Below are 19770 nucleotides of genomic sequence, written 5' to 3'. Positions count from 1 at the left end.
CGGAAGCGGCGGGAGGCGGCGCGGGGCCGGCGCGGAGCGGGTTGGTGCCGCCGGAGCGGCAGCGGCGCAGCGCGGAGCTCCAGCCCTGCGTTCCTTCCTTCCGTCCCTGTGTTCCTGCCTTCGCTCCGCGGCAGCGGCGGTACCGATGAGCGGGCTCCGAGCGCCCGGCGTGCGGCCGGTGCCGACCTGCCTATTCCTGCTGGGGCTGCTCCTGCCCGCCGCCGCTGCCGCCGCGGGCGCGGGGTGCGAGCTGGAGGCTGCGGACGGCGGCGGCGGCGGCGGCCGGCGGGGAGGACGGGGAGGCGCGGCCGGCTCTGCGGCGGAGCCGGTGACAGGTAACGGCCCCCGCGCGTCCCGCCGGCGGGCGGGCTGTCGGTGGAGGGGTGGGACGCTGCTCTCCCGGGCGCCTCCGAGCCGCCTCCCGCCACCCGGGGCCGGGCGCGGTGCGGCTCTGCAGAGGGCGCCGGGCCGGTCTGCAGGGGGTCCGGCTGCGGCGGCGGCACTGCGGTACGGCCCGGCGCGGCCCTTCCCGGGAAGGAGCCCGCCGCAGGATGTGTGCAGGATCCTGTTGAATAGCGATATTGTTGAGATCCGGAGCCGCCGCTTCCGTGTCGGCTCCCGCGGTGCCGCCCGTGCGGGTGTCCGGGGCGCCGCCAGCCGCGGCGAGAGCGGCCGAGCGCGCCCGCCCCGGCGCCGCACCCGCGGGGCGGCCTCCGGCGGGCACGGCGAGGGACTCGGTACAGGCAGCTCGCGGGTCCCGCTGTATCGCTGCACGGCTCCTGCGAAGGCAGAGGTGTCCATCCCTACCCCCAGGGGGGTTTAGTTCTCCGGGAAAGGGGAAGGCATTCCAGCGTTCACTTAATTCTTTAAAGAAAAGTCACAATACCGTACTTAGGGCCATTGGGAAAGCCTGCAATTAAAACAGCGGTTCTACTGAAACATTTAAAATTATCTAATTTCGGCAGGCTTTGATGGCTCTGAGTTGCTTATACGCATTGTGAATCTATCTTGTGATGAACAGGAGGAACCTTTGCTGCCTTTAGATAGTTCTCTTAAGAAAATGGGATTTGTACGTTAGGAGATTCTCGGAAACATTTAGTGTCCTGTATCATGATGTGCTTTTCAAAAAGCTCCGTAATTGAGAGGAAGAACTTGGAAAGTGGACAAAACAAGAAGAGCCCAAATCCCTTCAAAATCAAAGTAGTGTGCGTTTCTCAGAGAAAAACTTCTGATGTTTGGAATAGTACTGACACCCTGAACTGAAAGTGTTGAACTTCAGCTGATGACACATAACTGGGTTTCTTCTCAGCCCATCACCTTAAAGACATGAATTTTAATTAGAAACAATGAAACTTCAGCAGTAGTTATGAAATAACTCCGAGGTAGAGATGCAAGGCTGCATGATCTAGCGGTCCTGTCTGGGGACTCGACATTCCTGCAATGTGAATTGTCCACTCTGTTGCCTTGCGGTATGAACTAAGGAAGTTGGAGCATCCGCAGTCTCTGGAGCAGCAGTTGTACCTCCCAAGGGTGTTGTGGAAGTGCTGTATCAGAACAGCTCTCTCTATTTCTGTTTTTTGATTGTGATTGATCTGGTTGTAGGTGGTGTTAAGCGGTTCTTACTATGAATACTGCTGATGCTGTCTACATTTTGTGCTTTATCAATTTTGATGTGTCAGTCTGTATGGAAAAAACCAAATTTTTTAATGTTTTTTGGACTGTAAAGGTACTGAGATGCCTATCAGCTGTGTTCTCTTCCACTTAGTAGTGAATGGGGTGAAGAAGAAATACAATTATTTGAGAAATCAGACATGCTCTAAGTGGATTTATTGTGTTACATGACAATATGGTCTGGAAGACACATATGCTTAAAAGCCATCTTACAAACAGTTTTAAATTTTAGGAGGTTTAGGCATAGTTCTGTGTTCATCCACTTAATAAATACATGTTTCAATTTGTCATGGAGGTTGTTTGCCTGTCTAACTAACTCCCAAATAGTTTTAAGTTACTTTTTGCAAAGCTGGAAGGACTCCTGAACGTTTGGGAAAAAACAGATGATGTTTTCAGGGGGTGATTTTATTTATATTATGCATCATTTTCCTAAAAGGTGAAAGTTGCAGAAGCGCTGCTGAGTTAGGAGAAAATGCCAGCACTTGTCTGGAGAACAGTGAATAATTTTGACTGGTTTGAGAAGTACAGTCCAGAAGACAAAAAGCTGATGCACATAAAATGCTGCACTAGGAAGAGTTTATGGGATGCTTAGATAGAGATGTTTGGGGAAAAGAGCTGTAGGAAATAATTCAGGACTTCTAGTCACAAATTGGTCTGAATGAGCAACATGCAGCTGGCAAAAGTAGATGCCATCCTTGGATATGTTGATAGAGTTTAAAGTGCAGAAAGTACAGAAGGTTTTTTTTTTCCTCCTTTTCTTTTTTTTCTTTTTGATTGCACTTTTGTGTCCAGTTTTGAGTATTAAATCATGTGGCTTTGAGAGGTTCAGACCTATGAATTAATTTTTTAATTTTATTTAAGTATTGGATTATTTTGATGTGGTGGAAAAGGCTGTGGGATGGGTATGTAAGAAATGGTTCACAGATGCACTGGCAGTTTTTTAAAGCTTTTTTTTGTGGTTTTTTTTTTTTTTTTCCCCTGTGGTTGGGGTGTAGGTTAAGAGGAAGTAAATTTTTGTGGGTGTGATTTAGATTAAATATAGGCTGGAAAGTTTTTACCTATAACAGTCAAATTATGTAGTTTGTTAAACAGGTTCTCAGTGTCAGAGGTTTTTATTGGCTTAGAGAAGAAGCTGGCAAGTATAATCTAGATGTTTGACAGAAAAGGGATGTGTGATGAGTTTTAGGACTAGGGAAGAGCTTATGATTCTATTTTTGCCATATTTTATCAGATATTCGGGTATTTACTTAATTGAGTATGTAGATTATCATTGCTGTTGTCTTTCCTGTGTGCATGTGCCTTTTTAGCAGTATTTTTAAATGTCAGTTGAATATGTAATGTGACACTGCTTGAAGGTATTTAGTCATGATTATGAAAATTGGACCAACAGAACTGTGTCTCCCTTGGAGGGAACACCATGAGGCTGTTTGCTATTCACTCCAGCTCTGCTTGTTCACTACTTAATTTGGTAGAAGGTTTTAAGGAACCTTCTGTTCTAAGCTTGAAGATAGCACTGGGTTTTCACATTTTCAAATTCACCCAATTTTAATTTGCTTTGTAATTCTGGATTCTTTTCATGTTTAAATTTAATCCATTATCATGGATTAGCTTGGCTGCCTTTGGGTGCGACAAAGATCCTGCACCTGTATTTGGCTAATAAATTTCTCCATAATTATGTCTTATAATATTTGAGACCAGTTTTAACTACAGCACTGCATTGAAGAAATAATAGGCAACATAATATGACCTTTTTTTTTTTTTTTTTTTTTAGTAATTCAAAGGTTTTTCTTTTTAATTACATTTCTTTTCTGGAACTTAGCCATCATATTAACACTCTGAGCTCTTCAAATTAATCAGGCTTTGGCATTTGAGAAGTGAAGATTTCTGGAAAATGTGTTTTTATCTGCAACTCTAGAGTTGGCTTGAGCTGTTTCAATGTGGGTTGCTGTTTAAGTGGGGCTTTTTTTCCTGGATTGACCCCAGCTGGCCATGCAGGTAATATTGTTACCAGAAGAGAGCTAGTAGGAATAGGCATGCTCATGCCACTACTGGAAACCCACCAAGAGGGAAGGAGTTTTATGCTCCCTTCCTGCTTTGTACTGCCTGACTTGCCCTAATGCTGTGATGAGCACTGTCTGTTGCTTTGGCTTGCAGGAATGTGTCAAGAACCACAGGCAACAGGTAAAACTATGAATTTCTTATCACACTCTTTCCTAGCTTACTTTAAGCCTAGCACCAGGACAAAGAAGAGGGAGGACCATGGTGTCAGGAGAGGGGAACAAGGATGGTCTGTTTCCTGTGATGGTACTTAGTGCTAGTCTGAACAGAGCTGTTCATAGAATTTTATCACTAAGGTGACTGTGAAACTGCATCAGTGACCTTTTTAGGGCTTGAATAATGCATTTGGAATTTGGTGGTTGTGTGTGAGACTTCATTGTATGGTGAGCTAATACAAAGAGGATGGTGAATTTGGGCACATGTCAAAATGCTTTTGCATGACTAGTTTGGCATGCACTTGTCTTAAAAGTTTGTGAGCTATGAGATTTCCATTGCTTTCTTAGTAAACTGCTAGTAGATTTCTCTCATGATGGAGACTCAGCATTACAGGTTTGAGGTTTTTTTTGTTGTTTGTTTTTTGCAATTTCATTTCTTCTGTTTGTCTCTAGAAAAGCTCCTTGTAATCTGGTTTTACTATTTCTCGTGGGAGGACAAATTTCAAGTCCTGTCTCCTCTAAAGGGTGTTGACTGCCTTTTTGATAGCATCTCAATGCTTTCATTTGTCTTTGAAATAGAATGAGTTTCTCAGTTAAATTAAGTTTTTAATTTCTTAGCATGTTTTCTATTTTTAGTGATGAAGAATAGAAGAAATTCAGGAGAGATTTGTGTTTTGATAGCTCAGTCAGCAGTTGCATTGTCATAACTATGAGATACAGTTAAAAAAGCTGTGAATGGCTGGATTTGTAGACAGTTTTGAAACAAATATTAAAAAACAATTAACCAGGAAAAATCCTGGCCTTTATGTAGCTTAGTGGCATTGGACTCACACTCAGAGATAGGTCAGCAAGCATTTGTAACTTCCTTTGCTCTTAGATGAGTTTTTTTGCCTTACAGCCTTCCAGTGTTTTGATTGTAACTCTGCAGTGCTTCTGCCGGTCTGTTCTGCACCTTCTGGTGTCCTGTGAGGATTTTCCTTCACCTCTTCTGAGGATTCAGTCTGTGTGTTTTGATTTAGACAGCTTATTTAGCTGGTATTTTTCTTTGTGTTACAGGAGTAGTATGTAGCAGACCCTTTCTTAATACCCCCAGTGCTGCTCCCTGAAATGTTGGAGCTCTGTCATCTCTCCATCAGCAGGTTTTTGTGTTGCCCTTTCAGCTGTAAGCTTTCTGAAGACAGCTCTGCTTTTCTGAGGACCTCCTACCCGATTCTGCAAAGCTGAGCCCACGCAACTTGGGCATGACTCATCTTCTTCTACCTAACTCCAGGGATGCTGATCTGTCATAGCTAGGTTGGGCTGCCATATATTTGTCAAAAGAGGACTGTGCCCAGTGACAGGAGCTGTTGATCTTGATAAGATTTCCTATGATGATACTACAACTACGAAAATCACCTAAAAATACTGGGTTTTTTTAGCATTTGTATGAAGTAAGCAGTTTGATAGCCTTCTAATTGGTTTTTAGATTGTATTCTCTAACTTGGTCATCTTTACATCTTTTTTGTGTTTAGTGTTCATTGTCAATCAATATTTAGGAAGAGGAATGCATAGCAAAGAGCTGTGATGTAGGAAAGCTAAGAAAATTACTAGTGTTCTTTTATTAAAAAAAAAATTAATTAGTGCACGGTCCAAGACTCTTCAAAAGTCACGTTTATTATTTTATGTAAGTGTTGACTAATTTACTGCAGAAATCCTGATATATGAGAAGACTTCATAGGGATTAGTCTGTTACAACCTGTCTGTGAAACTGGCTTTTTGAAATACAGAAACTTGAGATGTTTATCTTGACCACATAGGGAATGTGTAAAAAATTAATAACCACAATGTTTGTTGTTCTAAAATAAGCATATACACGTTTTTAGAAACCAAGGTAAGTTTTGAGGTATTACATAAGTTAGTGTTATTCTGCCTTTGGTTACTACTAAGTATTGCCAGTTACCATGGAAACTGCATATCTGAAAGAGGAGGGGTGAATAAAATTATAATGTGTTGTTAAAATTTACGATCACCACAAACAGAATGTGATGATTGTCAGAAAATTTGCCCTTGTTCACTTGATTTCTCTGAGCAATTCAAACTTAACCAAAGAGAGTTTATTTATACCTTTCCTCCTTCTGTCCTTTTCTTCTGGATCTTGCTCATTTTCCTTCAAATCCAAAAAATTCATGGCATTTTTCAAAGACCTGGAAGAGGTGGGCGTCTTTAAATCTGTATAATGAGATGTAGAATTTTAACTAAAATTCATCCTGGAAATCGAAGATAATGTGCTTGTCAGTACAATTAAGAATTAAGAGCTCACAGCACTCAGAACTGTTGACTCATTTGTTTCAACAGAATTCAAATTAAGAGGTAAGAGCCACTGACCTTTTCGATCTAATTCCTGGTGTCTGGCCAAGATCTTTAAGTATATCAGGAGATTTTCTCTCCATGCAGGCAGTGTTATGTTACTGCAGGTGAATCTTCAGTGATTCCTAGATGTTGAGATGGGAAGGGAACCATCACTGAGTTACTGCGGCTTGTATTGCAAACCACAAGCAGCCCCACAGAAACTTGTGTAAATTGGAATTGTTGTTGAGGCTACTTGGATTGTGTTAAGCTTAACTTGTGCAATAGCTGAGAATTTATAGGAATGCAAAGATAGCTTTGATTCTTTTCCTCTAGGCAACAGTTTCTGTTTCCTACCTTTTCTTATGCATCATGAATCATTTAAAAACTGTCAGCAGCCCAGCCCTCTGGTACTGTCTCCGGCTAAAATTTTAATACCGGATTTATTTTTTGTGTGTGTACTGTGTTTCTGTAGTTAATGTTCATTTGCAAGAAATTGTCATATGCTCAGCTTCTAGAACTGAGTAGTTTATTAAAACCAGTAGTTTACCTTAACCTATTTAAAGTTGTGTTTAAAAACAAACAAACCTTGTGATAGAGTATTAATTTAAGCAAGGTTTTCTTGAATAAAAATTGGCTTAAAATGTTTTGGTTTTCTAGGCTCTGTGTACTTTCTCCTTAAAAGGGGAAACTTTGTTAAAGTGTGGTCTGAATGCTCCTTCTCACTTTGTAGTTTAGAATAAAGGAAGAGGTTAATTGTTTTATTATTATTATATGCAATTATCAAACAAGTGTTGTGGAGATAAAGGAGCAGTTTTTCTCAGTTCCATCTAGTAGCTCTGTGAACTGAATTGCTTAAATTCAGTTTGCTGCAAGTTAAATATGTTATTTAGAAAAGAAATTTTCACACAAATGTTATTTTATTTTTAATGGTAAATCATTCCTTGTGGCTCCCCTGGATATTTGTCAAGAATATCTCCTTTATGATGTGGGTTTTTTTTTTGGATTTGTTTTTGTTTTGGTTTGTTTTATTTTTTTCTTATTTTTAATATATGTAGCCTTTGACAAATGAGTGAATGGCTTAATAAGTGATTATTTTTAAGATATACTCAGTTTTCGTATAGAAGTATGTTCAGTGGGCTTTGGTGGGGAATTACAAGCCTTGACTAATAACTTTTGTCAGTCTGAATTTTTTTTTTTGTCGCAGCCACAGGCTCTATTTGAAATGCATTCCTCCCTCCTGCCCTCACTAGAAGCATTAAGTAGGTGGGTCTTCTGTTTTTATGCCTGGATCTAAAGCATATAAAAAGAATGTTGGTTCTCTCTAGTCGTCTGGAAATGACAAGCTTGATTAGTTTTTCCTCATTTTGAAGTGTTACACAGAATTTTCATTTGAAGAACAACAAACAAGGCATACTGTACTGTTAACAAATAAAAAGCATTTGCAAATCAGGTGTTCTGTGATGATTTTTAAACATATATGAAAGGTAGTTATTCTGAGTAGGAGTCTCCCTTTTGCTATATATAGAAGGTTGCAAGGTAACTTCTTGCAGTAACATTGTATGTCTATGTGAAAATACTGCTGGCTTCAGTTGTTTTCATTGCTTGAAGTATTAAAAATTGTTTTGAAGTGAAAATGAAATTGCTTTTTTCAGTGCCAAGTACTTTCTACTGTTTTGCTAAATATGAAATTTAGATGACATAATATCATATAGTTCCAAAATTTATGTTCTTAAGTGTTAGGAAGGAAAAATATGTTTAGATCCTTTCCTACTGGTGTATTTTAGTTGCAAATGAAATATATAGAGACAATTCTGTATTTCCCAGAGTATGTTTTTAATTTTTATTTGAAAAACTTAAACTTTGCTGGTATTTTTATGGAACATGGCTGCCTCAGTCTCTCGTTGATACCTGGTTCATGTTCCCTGAATGTATTTGCTGAAACTATCTGTGCTGTAGAAGGTATTCTAGTTACTTTGGAAGCAGCACGCTAATATGTCAGTCTGAAATACAGATAAGAGCCACTGAAAAGGATTCCATTGACTTCTGTGTACAAGCCTGTATTCACTGGGATTGCATTCCAAGACTGCATTTAAAGTAATGTTTTGGTTTTGGTCTTGTGAAGCTCCACTGCCAAAACTGGTTTTACAGTGGCAGTGTTGCAGGCAGGGCTGGGGACCTGGAGCTGTGCAGCTTTAGAGGATGTTAGCCTTGTGGCTGCTTTACCTTGACCTTGAAATGGCCTGTTTCTGCAGGAAGGGCTGCTCCTCCTTTGTGCTTGTTGCTTTCTCTCCCTCCCTGCCTGTTCTGTGTGTTCTGACTGCTCACTTACCCTGTCTGGAGGTGGTCTGCTTGGGGGAACTGACTGAGCTGAAAGCTGGGGTTCTTTCATCAGGATCAGGTCTTTGCTTCAGTTCAGTGCACAGCTTCACAACAGTATCTTGTGAGGAGGTAAGAGTGTTGGGGGAAATTATTATTAACCATTTTAGTGGAAGCCTACACATGCCAAGTAAATAGCAATTGAGAAAAGCAGATAAGGAAGACTTAGCTTACAAAAAGCAACATTTTACCCAGATGTTGCCAACTGTGAATCTGAAAAATGACATTCAAAATTGATAAGGAAGTACTTTGGCTATCCATAACACTTGGGGGGGCTTTTAGATTAGCAGTAGAACCATGATTCTTAAAAGAGATGAGTTATTGTAGATGATAGTAACTTTGCTTGCAGAAAAATGGATGGTTGGGAATGAAACCTTTATTTTGGGAGTTAATTTGTTTTGTGCCTGTTGAGTTATTCTAAGAGAGTTTATATCTCAAAATTAAAATTGCTTGCCAGGCATAATTATTTACTTCTATTAAGTGAAACTGATGAAATGTGATTTTATTAATAGAGGATAATAAGAACATGTCCTGTTCTGATTTGACTGTAGATGTTTGAAAGCTAAAAAACCCCACCTATCTGAACTCTAAATGCATCCATTTGACTACCTTAAACACTTTTATAAAAGAATCCAAGTAAAACTAGTTTGTTTTGTTTATTAAGTAAACATCCTAAGAAACTATGCATCTGTGATGTGTTATTCTTTTGTCTCCGAAGCACTGAAGCACTCGGAAGCTTGTTTTATGTTGCCTCCTGTCTGTTTATAGTATCCCATGAACAGTAGTCAGGGCTCTAATTTCTCTTGATGTTGATGAGTGGTAAGACTTCCTTATTCCAACAGAGTGGAAGCTCTGTGTGCAGCCTGCTCTGTGATCAGGTTTGCAGAAATCACTGTTTTCTTACAAAACAGTGGTGAACAATCACAGGTACTGTGTTGTCCTGCTGGAAAGAAAAAGGATGCATCTTCACAGTGCTAGATGGTTACAAATCAGAAATGACTGGAAGTTTGGTGTGTACTGGGGTGATGAACTGGGACTCAGTCTAAGCTGCTGTTGCTTGCACAGGTCTCTGCAAGTATTTCATGATGCTGTGTGACAGAGGGATGAGATGGTAGTGTTGACATGCAAAAGAGTGGTGCAGGGAGAGAAAAGAGGAAGGAGCTTACTTTAATGAGTGCTTTTGTACCATTAAATGTGTTCTCAGAGTTGATTTAACTGATTGAATGGATCATTGATTAGCTGTTATACTTGAGGTTTTTGGGAGCAATTACAGATTATTCTTTGGAAAAAGGCTGGGTGTTGCTCAGGAAGAAATACTACGAATTATGAATACAGAGAAATACTAATCATTGTCTCTTGAAAGGATATGTAAAACTAGAAAATATACAGAAACAGAGAATATTCTGAGTTAGAAGGGATCCTGAGGGATCATAGAGTCCTGCCCCTAAGTAAATGACCCATACTGCAACTGAACCTACAGCCTTGGTGTTACTAGAGCCATGCTCTAACCAACTGAGCTAAGATACTTGAATCAAGCTTGCCAGTGCTTTTATACACATGTTTTTGTTTAAGATAAGCTAGTAGGACTTGGTGTTATGACCTGCCCTGTGGCCATTGTTCTTCAGGAGCTAAAGGCAGCTGCAATTTAGGCCTTCAACATGTCTTCTTCCTCATGCTGAGCACTTTAATTGTTGGGCTCATTTTTTTGCTGGAATAATATATTGCAATTAGCTAAGCAAAGGTTGAATGAACACTGGGCTGGAAGCAAGGAAGACCAAGAAGGTGGAGGGAGGGATGGAAAAGCACTGTGATGGCCTGATGGGTTTTGAGTCTTAGGAGGGAGATAGCAAGGGTATGGTAGGCCTTTTTTGAAATAATGAGTACTATAAAGCAGGCAACTATAAGAAAACTGGTACTTATTTTCATGCTGTGAGACCTGGAGGCATTAATTGTAAAAGCAGCAGAATGTTTGAAAATAGATATATCCTTTCCCTGCTTCTCAGTTTCCAGGGTGAAGTGGGAGAACATGTCTGCATGAACAGGTACAGTTGAGCTAGAAATCTCATTACAGTGGACTGTTTTGTAAAAGAAAAATGTGTTGTTTCGGGGAAAAATTGCTGTTGCTATTACCCTCTGTACTGCATCATTTCCTGCTAGATAGTCCTGGACAAGATTGAGTAGGGTGGACACCTTGGAGTCAGGGTGGCTATTTCATATGTTTTTGCTAACTTCTGTGGTTGTGATTGTTTGAGACAAAACAATTTGACAGTATAGTTGTCATTTCCATTAGCATTTAATTTTTCTTTTGGTGAAAATATATAAAGTGATTGCTTAAGTAGAAAGAATGAGGGTAGAGTACTTAAAGGAGAATGGCATAATGTTGCAGTAAGCTGCATCAAAATTTAGGTGGTTAGGTTTTGGGAGGGTTTCAGTTTGAGGACTAGCAAAATTTTTGCTGGAATTGACTTACTTTTAGAGATGATTTTATTGAACTGTGTTTCTGCTGTTGATTTGTATTGGTTTGCAGTCTCCTAACGCTGAAATTTCTTTCCTGGCAGAAGTTAGCAAAATTACAATGACTTTTTTGGTTTTGATTTTCTTACTTGGTTCATACTTAGTTTTCTGTACTAAAAAGGCTGTCAGCAGCACATTAACATTCTTATAAAAGCCAAAGAACAAGACATTGCCTTGTTGCCCAAATTATTGTTTTTATTCTTTAAATATGAATGTAATAGTTGATTGTTCATTTGAATACATGTTCTTTATGCTTTAATGGAAGTGTCTTAAGAAGTACTTCTTTAATTCTGATAATTTGTTGTTTGCTACTGGATTTTTAGGGTTTGTGAAATGTTTGAGAAGACTTTAGGCAGAGAATAAGCATACCAACTGAATGTACAGAGTTTTCAGAATACACTAATAGTGTAACTGCTTAAAGACCAGATATTGTGGCTTGCTGTCTGTCTTTGGTCTTTTGCCTTCAGGTCTGACTGTGAATGGAGATTTTAGGCAGCTGTAGGGTTTTAGGTGATAGTGATGATTTTGTAGGTTGATCAACTAATTTTTGAAGATCATTCATCCAAATTGCTTCAGAAAATGGGCATTTGGTCTGTAATTCCTAGCAGGCCACTCTTCTTTGTAGGATACTGAGGGAACATAACTAACTTCTCAGACTTTGTGGCCTCTTGTATTTTTTTAATTCAGTCCACCACCTGCCCTGCCCCCCCAAGGTTTGTAAAGGTTATTGGAATGAGAAGAATTGTTTCACTGCTTCTTGTAGGATTGTGGTACTTGAAGTGAAACTCTCTGGTGTTCTGCTCTGGAAGCTGACTGTAGAAATGTTTCATGAATATGTTTGGTTCAGTTTGCCTTCTTCAAAATTTTGTTGGTGTACACAATTAAAACAAAAGTGGAAGTGAAACACTCTGCTGGTTACAAGGACTTGTTGCACATAAAAATTAAGGGAAATATGATGTTTAAAGGCGTGAAAATTGCGTTTGCTTTTCCAGGTGCATGCTGTAGTTAGAATGGTCATAAAGGACAAGCTTAATTCTTTTAAGTTAATTGGAAATGTAGTAAGAGACTGGTTAGAAGCTGGAAAGGAGCACGTATTTCACTATCAAGACAGACCTTGGCAAGTTTTGCATTCAGAATTTTGAGGAAGAATGACTTAGATGAAATTCTTTGTTGCCTTTTGCACACGGATGAGAATTGGAAAAATCAGTGGTTTACCAGTATGGAAAACAACATCTTATGTCCTAGGATCAGCTCAGAGGCTGCCATTTATACTACTGCTTGGGTATTCAAAGCTCCTTTTGTTTGAATAGGTAGTGGATTTGACCTCAGCACCTGACTACAGAACACTCTGTATTGTGTGGAGCTAAAGTATATAAGGAATTTCTCTAGAGTATTCTGCTAAACCCCAGGTTGTTTGATACCCGTGGAGAGGACAGTTCTGAGTCTTTTGTTAGTGTTAGTATGTGAGCTAGGTGTAAGTTAGAGATGTAGTAAAGGGTGAGTTATGACGTTCATGCTGGTGTCAAGTACAGGTGCCAACACCAATAAAGAAGTTCTCAGGATATTGCAGTGCTAGGGCAAGGTAAATGCTGTTCTTATCCTGTGCATATTGCCCGAGAGTTTTAAGTAGCTGTAATACTTGCATGAATAATGAGCTGTTGTCTTTGACACGTTCAGCTATTTTATGAAGTAGCCTCAACTGATAGTCTTGGATATTTTGAAACTTGCTACTTCTTTTGCCTATCTCAAAGTGCTGTTAAACAGAGAATACTTCAAAGTACAAGCTGAAGCTAGTTTGTTAAATAGGCAAAATCCCTTGATTTTAAATTGTACTCTTTTTGTTACTAACTGAAATGTTTATGAGGTTTAATTGTAATGAAAGTAACTTCAGTATTTCGTTCCTAACCTAAAAGATTTTAAAGACAATAGGTATACCTAAATGTCTGAATATTCTATCAAAAATGATATTTTATTTTTGTAAAAGTGTCACCATCCAAAGGATGGCTTTCAGGCATCCTCCAGTTCTCTCTTGGTTGTTGTTCCTTTTAGAGGAAATAGGGAAATAGTGATTTGCATTTGGCAGGGTAGGCAGAAAACTTTGTTTTTGCAAAGCTGGGTGAAGCATTTGCAGTGGTTACTGGTGGGGTGCAGGGCGCAGAGCGGAGGGAAGCAGCCAGACCAGTAGCAGCTGTTGCTTCTCACACTGGAAATATCCAGCAGTGAGCCTGCTTCCTTCTTGGCTTTTCTCAATGGCTGTTGCTCATGCCAAGGCTATTGTTGTTATCCTGGGCTTTGAGAATGCAGCATCATTTGGGAGCTTGGTGTTTCGTTCCATGCAAACTTCAAGATGTGGTTGGAAAAGCATATTTGCTTAGCATTTACTATGCAGTTTCCTGCTTCACCTAGTCATATTATTTTAATTTCTTGTTTAACATTGTTGAGTTTGTAGGGCCCAGAGGTGTTGAAGTGCATACTCACGATGTTGCTGACCAGAATCTTTAGGGATAGGATCCATTTCAGGTCTTTTGACCAGGTGTCAGCATCTGGGCTCCTTCTGTAATAGACTAAAATTGTTTTGTTGTGAGGTAGGAAATGCTGTTTGGACATATGGACCTTGCCACTAAGTCTGCTCACTGTGTCAGATTTCTGTTGGGTGTGAAGATGACACTTAGTTCAGATACAGGGGAAAAAATATTGTTCACTTGGCTTTCTTTATATGAGAACTGTTCTAAAAGCAGTGCTTTATTTTGTTTAAGGATATATGTTTACATATAAACTTAATTGTTTTTTGAGTCAGGGATTTTTGCCATATTTCTTTAATGTCTTTAAATTTTTGAATGCTACAGAATGAATAATTAATTTGATATTTATGTTTGCAATGCTTACTAAGTGCACTTAGGTTTTGTTTCCTCTGTTATTTAGTTTGAAAATGTTGCAGGATGAGGTTTCAGCCAATCAGTAATACTACCTAAGAAGCTGTAGTTAATATGCTACTCAAGGAAAGGAAAGTGGTATTAACTCCTTCTCCTCTGCTTTGATAGCCTTGTTAGCAATAATTTATTACTTTCAGGAGGTTTGAGATTTCCTAGTAGATGGTTTATTTACTAGAGAAGATCAATGCTTGAATTCACTTCAGCTTTTGAACTGTTTTACAAACTTCATCTGAGTTGCAGTGTAACGGAATTTTTCAGGATGTAATATTTCCTGAAATATTTGGTACATTCTTTTAAAAACGTCTTATCTTTTGCATGTATCTTGCCTTGCCTTCTTCAGCCCAACAAATCCTGTACATATTTTATATGTTCTGATTGTGTACCTCAAGCACCCTTAACAGGCCTTCTCAACTCATTTGGTTTACCATTTTTTGCTCCAAGCTAAGAGTGGAACAGGAGTATTGAAAAGGTAAAGATAGCATTTGTCTAATGCTAAATTTTGATGCAGTAATTGTGTAGGTCTTGTAAAATGCTGGGTGCAAGAGTACATAACTGAAAATGCCATGTAGATTCCAGAAAGAATTTCACTGCTTTACTAGATCTTTTTTGGGGGAGCATGTAAGATGCACAGCTGGTTTTAGAACCTTCTGCCTATGTTCATAAGAGTGTCAGAAGTAAAGAGTAGACTGCCATCAGCCCATGTGGTTCTCTTAGTAGATAAGACTGAAGCAGAGCTATGGAAAAAAGAACAATTCCACCTCTTCATTAATTACATCAGGGAGCTTAAAGTTACACTTTGTACTTCATAGCAGAATGTTGTGCTAAATTAGAAATTGTGATATGCTCGCCCACAATTGTTCAGCATCCTGCAGCTGTGATTGGTTTAGTCACAGGCAGAGTGCTGGGCTGCCTACTCTGCCTTTGAAGCTACCACAGCCCTGGAGTTGCTCTGAATGGCTTATTAGTGTTCGTTTCTTTTTTACAGTCAAAAGGATGAGAGTTGTGGGCAGTGCCTTTTTATCTGATGGCAAAGACTTGTATTTGAAAGATATCAGAGAGACAGAGAAAACCTGGAATCTTCAAGAATTTTTGGTAACATAATTTGCAGTTTGTTAGGAGGCTACAGTTGTCCTGTGTTTGAGGATCTTTAAGAAGTTCTTGGGAATATCTGACAGGATTCTCCCGAGTGGCTGTTCACTTTTTTGGATTAACGTTGGAATCTGCAGGAGGTCTTGCCTGTTATCTCTGATTAATGCAAGTTTTAATAGATGAACATTTATTCCTAAGTTCTGCAACGTAATTCTGAGCACAGCAAATGTGTTTCATGTAATTAGGGCTTCTAGAAATCTTCCAGGCAGCTCTTTATCTTCAGATCTTTTAATAACTAAATATTTTTAGAAGAATGATTTTTCTGGTATAGAATTACTTACTTTATCATGTAATTTTTAAAATATGTCTTTTTGTTTGGGGAAAACTTTGGCTTTGGATGCCTATTTGACATTACCTTTGATTTTGGTCTTTTTCTCAGTTGAATGTCCAATGGAACTTGCTAAGCAATGGGTTAGAAAAATTCTGGAAGTAGATTTCGTTGCAGATTTTCCTTTTATATTATTTATAAAGTAGTTCAGTTCAGATAGAGGATAAACGAAGTGAGGGTGAGTACTTGAGAAGTCTGTTCTTAATAAATATGATGCACAGCCATTTAGATTAGTTAAGGCTGTATTACTGTCTGGATTTATTTAAACTTTTTGTAATTTCTGCCCAATTATTGAATGCCTGTATCATTGAATATCTGCAAAAAGACTGTTTTATGCTGTGTGACAGTGTTAATATCCCTGAACTGGGACCTTGCTTGCGTATAGTGATGCTGGTAAATAACTGAATGTTCCATGGATATGAAATATTCCATAATTAAAAGCAGCATAGTCAACTTTCAGCAAAAGTTCTGTCAAAGTTTTAACTCTTCCATTCTGTCCATGCACCTGCTTGCTGCAGTATGTGATGTCCCAGCCAGACTGTAGAAAGAAGAGAGTAACTAAGGAGAGGGTGTCAGTCTGGCCTAATGAGTGTTCATCAGGAGATAGAGACTGACTGGACACGAGTAGAGCAACTAAGGAAAAGTTGCCAGTGGAGTAAGGTGTGGGTTGGGAAAATCTCTGTCACGGGAGGGTAGCAAAGATTGTCCATGCTGTTCCATTGTAAAAAAAATTGAGTTACTTTTGCATTTGTTTAGGAAAAATAACCCCGGCCATTAATGGCATACTATCCTAAAGACATACAGGTGACAGATTTGTTTTGTGTAGGGTTAAAGGGTTGCATACACAGTTCCCAGCAGTAAACAGGTCAGGAAGCTGTGAGATGTTGCTTTGGATTATTCCTTGTCTCCCATTCTTTTGGTATATTTGTTAATGTAAGTAAATAATGCTTTTTAGCTGCATATGTAGAAGAAACAATTATAAGGCAAAACAGAAATGCTAAATTAAGAAACATCTTTAATTTTCTTGTTTATTTTTTAGGAGAAATATGGTGATTTTGAAATTTTCCACTCTGAGGGTGCCTGGCAGGTTACATTGTGTATTTTTTATTCCACTCATGGCATATTCTTGCATACTTTTGTTACATGCCTGAAAGTTCTTAGCTAATTCACTGACAAAGCACCTTTGTGTTTAGAGTAGGTTTACTTTTTTAAAAAACTTGGTTTAGCAGAATTTGTTTTAGTGTACACATGAGAACAGATTGTCTAAAAATCAGTAGTACTGAAAATATGCTGCAACAAACCCTAAAGGGTTTTCATTTTGTTGTACATAATTTAGCCTTACTTACAATTATTTGTTTTCTTCCAAAGACTTGGATAACAGACAAGGAGAATGCATGTATCATATTCTTCTCCTAACCCATTTAAAAAAATTATTAATGTAATCAAATTTTGGATGTAATTGTAGGTCTTCACAGACTATCCAAATACTGTATTCAGAACAAAGTGATCTTGGGGACTATTTTTACTGCTTTCATAAAAGAATTAACTTACTTGCATTTCTGCTGAGCATCTATCACTGTCATCTGTTATTCACAAGCATATTGCTAAAATTTTTCTTCCTGATAGGACAGAGGATTCAATTCCTGTGGGATAAACTCTAACTAAAACATTGGTGTCTGCTTTTGTAAGCAAAAAGCCATGTTTGTTATCCATACTGGTGTAATGTAGAAATCCACAGAGGCTCTTTAGGGAGTTGTATTTTTTCCAGAGACTGCTCTGTCAGACAAAAACTATTCACAAATAGGATTTTAGGCATGTTATTGTGTGCTTTTCCTCCTGCATTGGTCCATAAGTAACTGGTTAAAATCTTGTTTAACAGCCTAGTCATTACCTTACAAATTCAGAAAATAAATAGCTTATCTAATATCTTGAAATAACCATCTGCCTGGGGCTTGAGAAAAGGTATTACAAGAAGTGTAGTGCACAGCAATTTAATATAATTCTTCCTAACAAAAAACAATTACTAATCACCTTGTGTCCTGAACTGTGAAGATGTGTTCCAGACTGCCTGATTTTTATCTTGCCCAATATAAACATGGCTTTATGTTCCATCATGTAGATCTCACTTGGAAGAAAATTGGTGTCTTGGACAATTCATTACCATAACTGTGTATTCAGGCATTTATGTAAAGACAGTTTGTATCTAGTTTGTATGGTTTTTTTTAGCTAGTAGCTTTTCAAAATACTGTCATTTGAAGAATAACTTTTCTTTATTTTCTGTTGTATGCTTTTGATTTGTTTCTTTTCACTTTGTTATCCTTTGTATGCTTTTGGTTTGTTTTTCTTCACTTTGCTTTCTATCCTGTGCTTTTTTTTTTTTTTTTTTTGCTTGTGAAGACTTCCCCTTTCTTTCTTTGAAATTATGCTGATTCTGTTTAGAGATGAGCAGAGCAGTATGCAGTACTCGAGCAAGGAAGGTGTAATTGCCTCTGCTTTTTTCTGTTTAGCAACTTTTAATAGCTGCTTATTAAGCAAACAATTTAGTGGAGTTAACACCAATTAGCAATCTTTCTGGTAAGAAGTTCTCAAAAACATTCCAATCTGTTTAATTACCTCAGGCGATTTAGTGTGCCAGTCAGCAATGGTCAGCTGTTCTGCCTCTTCCCCTCCACATCTCCTACTGCAGCTCAGATTTGAATTTCTCTGCAAATTGTCATAGATGGTGTTTTCTGCTAACGTGTTTTCCTTTGCCAACAGCAAAATTCAGTAGGAAGGAAGAAGATTGTTACGCTTGGTGTCATTTCTGCAACTGAACTTATAGCTCTCCAGCAGGAAAAAAGGAAGTCACTGTTTGTTTTCAGGCATAAAGTGGTTGTGAGCATCTGAGTACAAAAGAAATGCTTCATACATTGTGTTCAATATTTCTCTGATCCATTTGTATCCTGTCTCTGAAGATTGTCTTTAGTTTGGTTTTACACGTTGTACTGTCTCTTCTGTTGAGTACAACAGCTTATGAAAAGGATTTTGTATGATCTACTGGCTGCTGAATTTGTCTACAGGTAAAATACTAGCTGTAAGAAACAAAGAGCTTCAAGAAACAATGTCAACATTTTTCAGACAGAATTGAATGCAGCTGTTTTTCTCCTAGAACATATTAATGTAATATTTGTTGTATTGATGAGGGAAGAGAAAACCCAATGCACTCTGGTAGGCTGAGATGAAAAAGTCCCATTACGGGGAGGGGTAATTTTCCCATACTTGGTAAACATGTGATGTTAAATAGCAAACAATTGGAGGACATTGTGTCAGGAATCTGTTGGCTCTGTGTGACTAAGCATTCCTGTGGGTCCAAACAAGGCCAAATTTTCCTGATTTCTGCTAAAACATTTCACATATCAAATGATGAATGATATCACATTTTTGGGGGGGGGTAATTCCTATTAAGAAGAAACATTTTATTTATGTATTATGCATATTTATACACAAACCTTCTTTGGTAATGTTGCTTAGATTCTAGTGAGTTACTGCATCTCCAGTTGAGTATGTAATTATGGAGATATTACTTCCTTTAGTTTCAACACATTTCTTGTCTCTCTGTTGTCCCTTAACAGAAGGGAAAGTATTTTCTTGGCTGTGAACTGAGTGTGCAAAACCACAGGCTGGTGATTGTGTTCACTTTGCAAGTCCTGCTTGAGGCATGTGCAAACTGAGTTAAATATTTGCACCCCTACAGAAAACTCAAAAAACTGACTTATGAAATCATCTTGCTGTTATCTTCCTGATTAGTTGATGAGGCACCAAAGGCTGCAGCTTCAGCTTGTGCTGCAGTTTGTTCTCCTGCTTTGTGCTTGTGCAAGGGAGCCGGGGTGCCCGGGCAGGGGAGCTCAGATTGGAGTGGGGACGATGCTCCTGAGAAGAGAGAGCTTTTCCAGTTAGTTTGGAGTCTCAGAGGTGACAGGCAGACACAATGCAGCAGACATGGCTGTATGTTTGACCTGATTTCCTTGTTTCTGCTTGAAGCCTTTCTGAGGTGTGGCTTCTATCAGCCACATCTTCATGTGGGTGGGTAATTTGCTTTACTGCAGAAACAGATTAATGAGACTCATGTACAGTGTGCAGGCAGAGCAGCATGCAGGTGGCACTCTTAGGTTTGGATCAGAATAATAGGGATCACTGAACAAATTCTAACTGGCATTTTTTGAAGGATAAATGTATCATGACTCTGTTGCCCAAGTTTGTTCTAAGTTGCCATCTGGCT

The 19770-nt window shown here is 38.9% G+C and overlaps 1 protein-coding gene across 3 annotated transcripts in view; it reads left to right on the top strand.

The window, feature by feature from the left end:
• Positions 1-19770, top strand: part of STIM2 (stromal interaction molecule 2) — a 70429-nt gene continuing 50659 nt past the window's right edge. For 2 of the 3 annotated variants that reach the window (XM_059845043.1, XM_059845042.1), the window contains exon 1: positions 1-335. In XM_059845043.1, coding sequence (XP_059701026.1) covers positions 146-335 — 190 coding nt within the window. In that variant the 5' untranslated portion in view covers positions 1-145. The remainder of the gene's footprint in view (positions 336-19770) is intronic. The other variant, XM_059845041.1, reaches the window with a different exon arrangement.

This window comes from Haemorhous mexicanus, chromosome 4, assembly GCF_027477595.1.
Source record: "Haemorhous mexicanus isolate bHaeMex1 chromosome 4, bHaeMex1.pri, whole genome shotgun sequence".
Taxonomy (NCBI): Eukaryota; Metazoa; Chordata; class Aves; order Passeriformes; family Fringillidae; genus Haemorhous; species Haemorhous mexicanus.
Note: the sequence above shows the minus strand (reverse complement) of the source record. Positions and strands in the feature narration are given on the sequence as shown.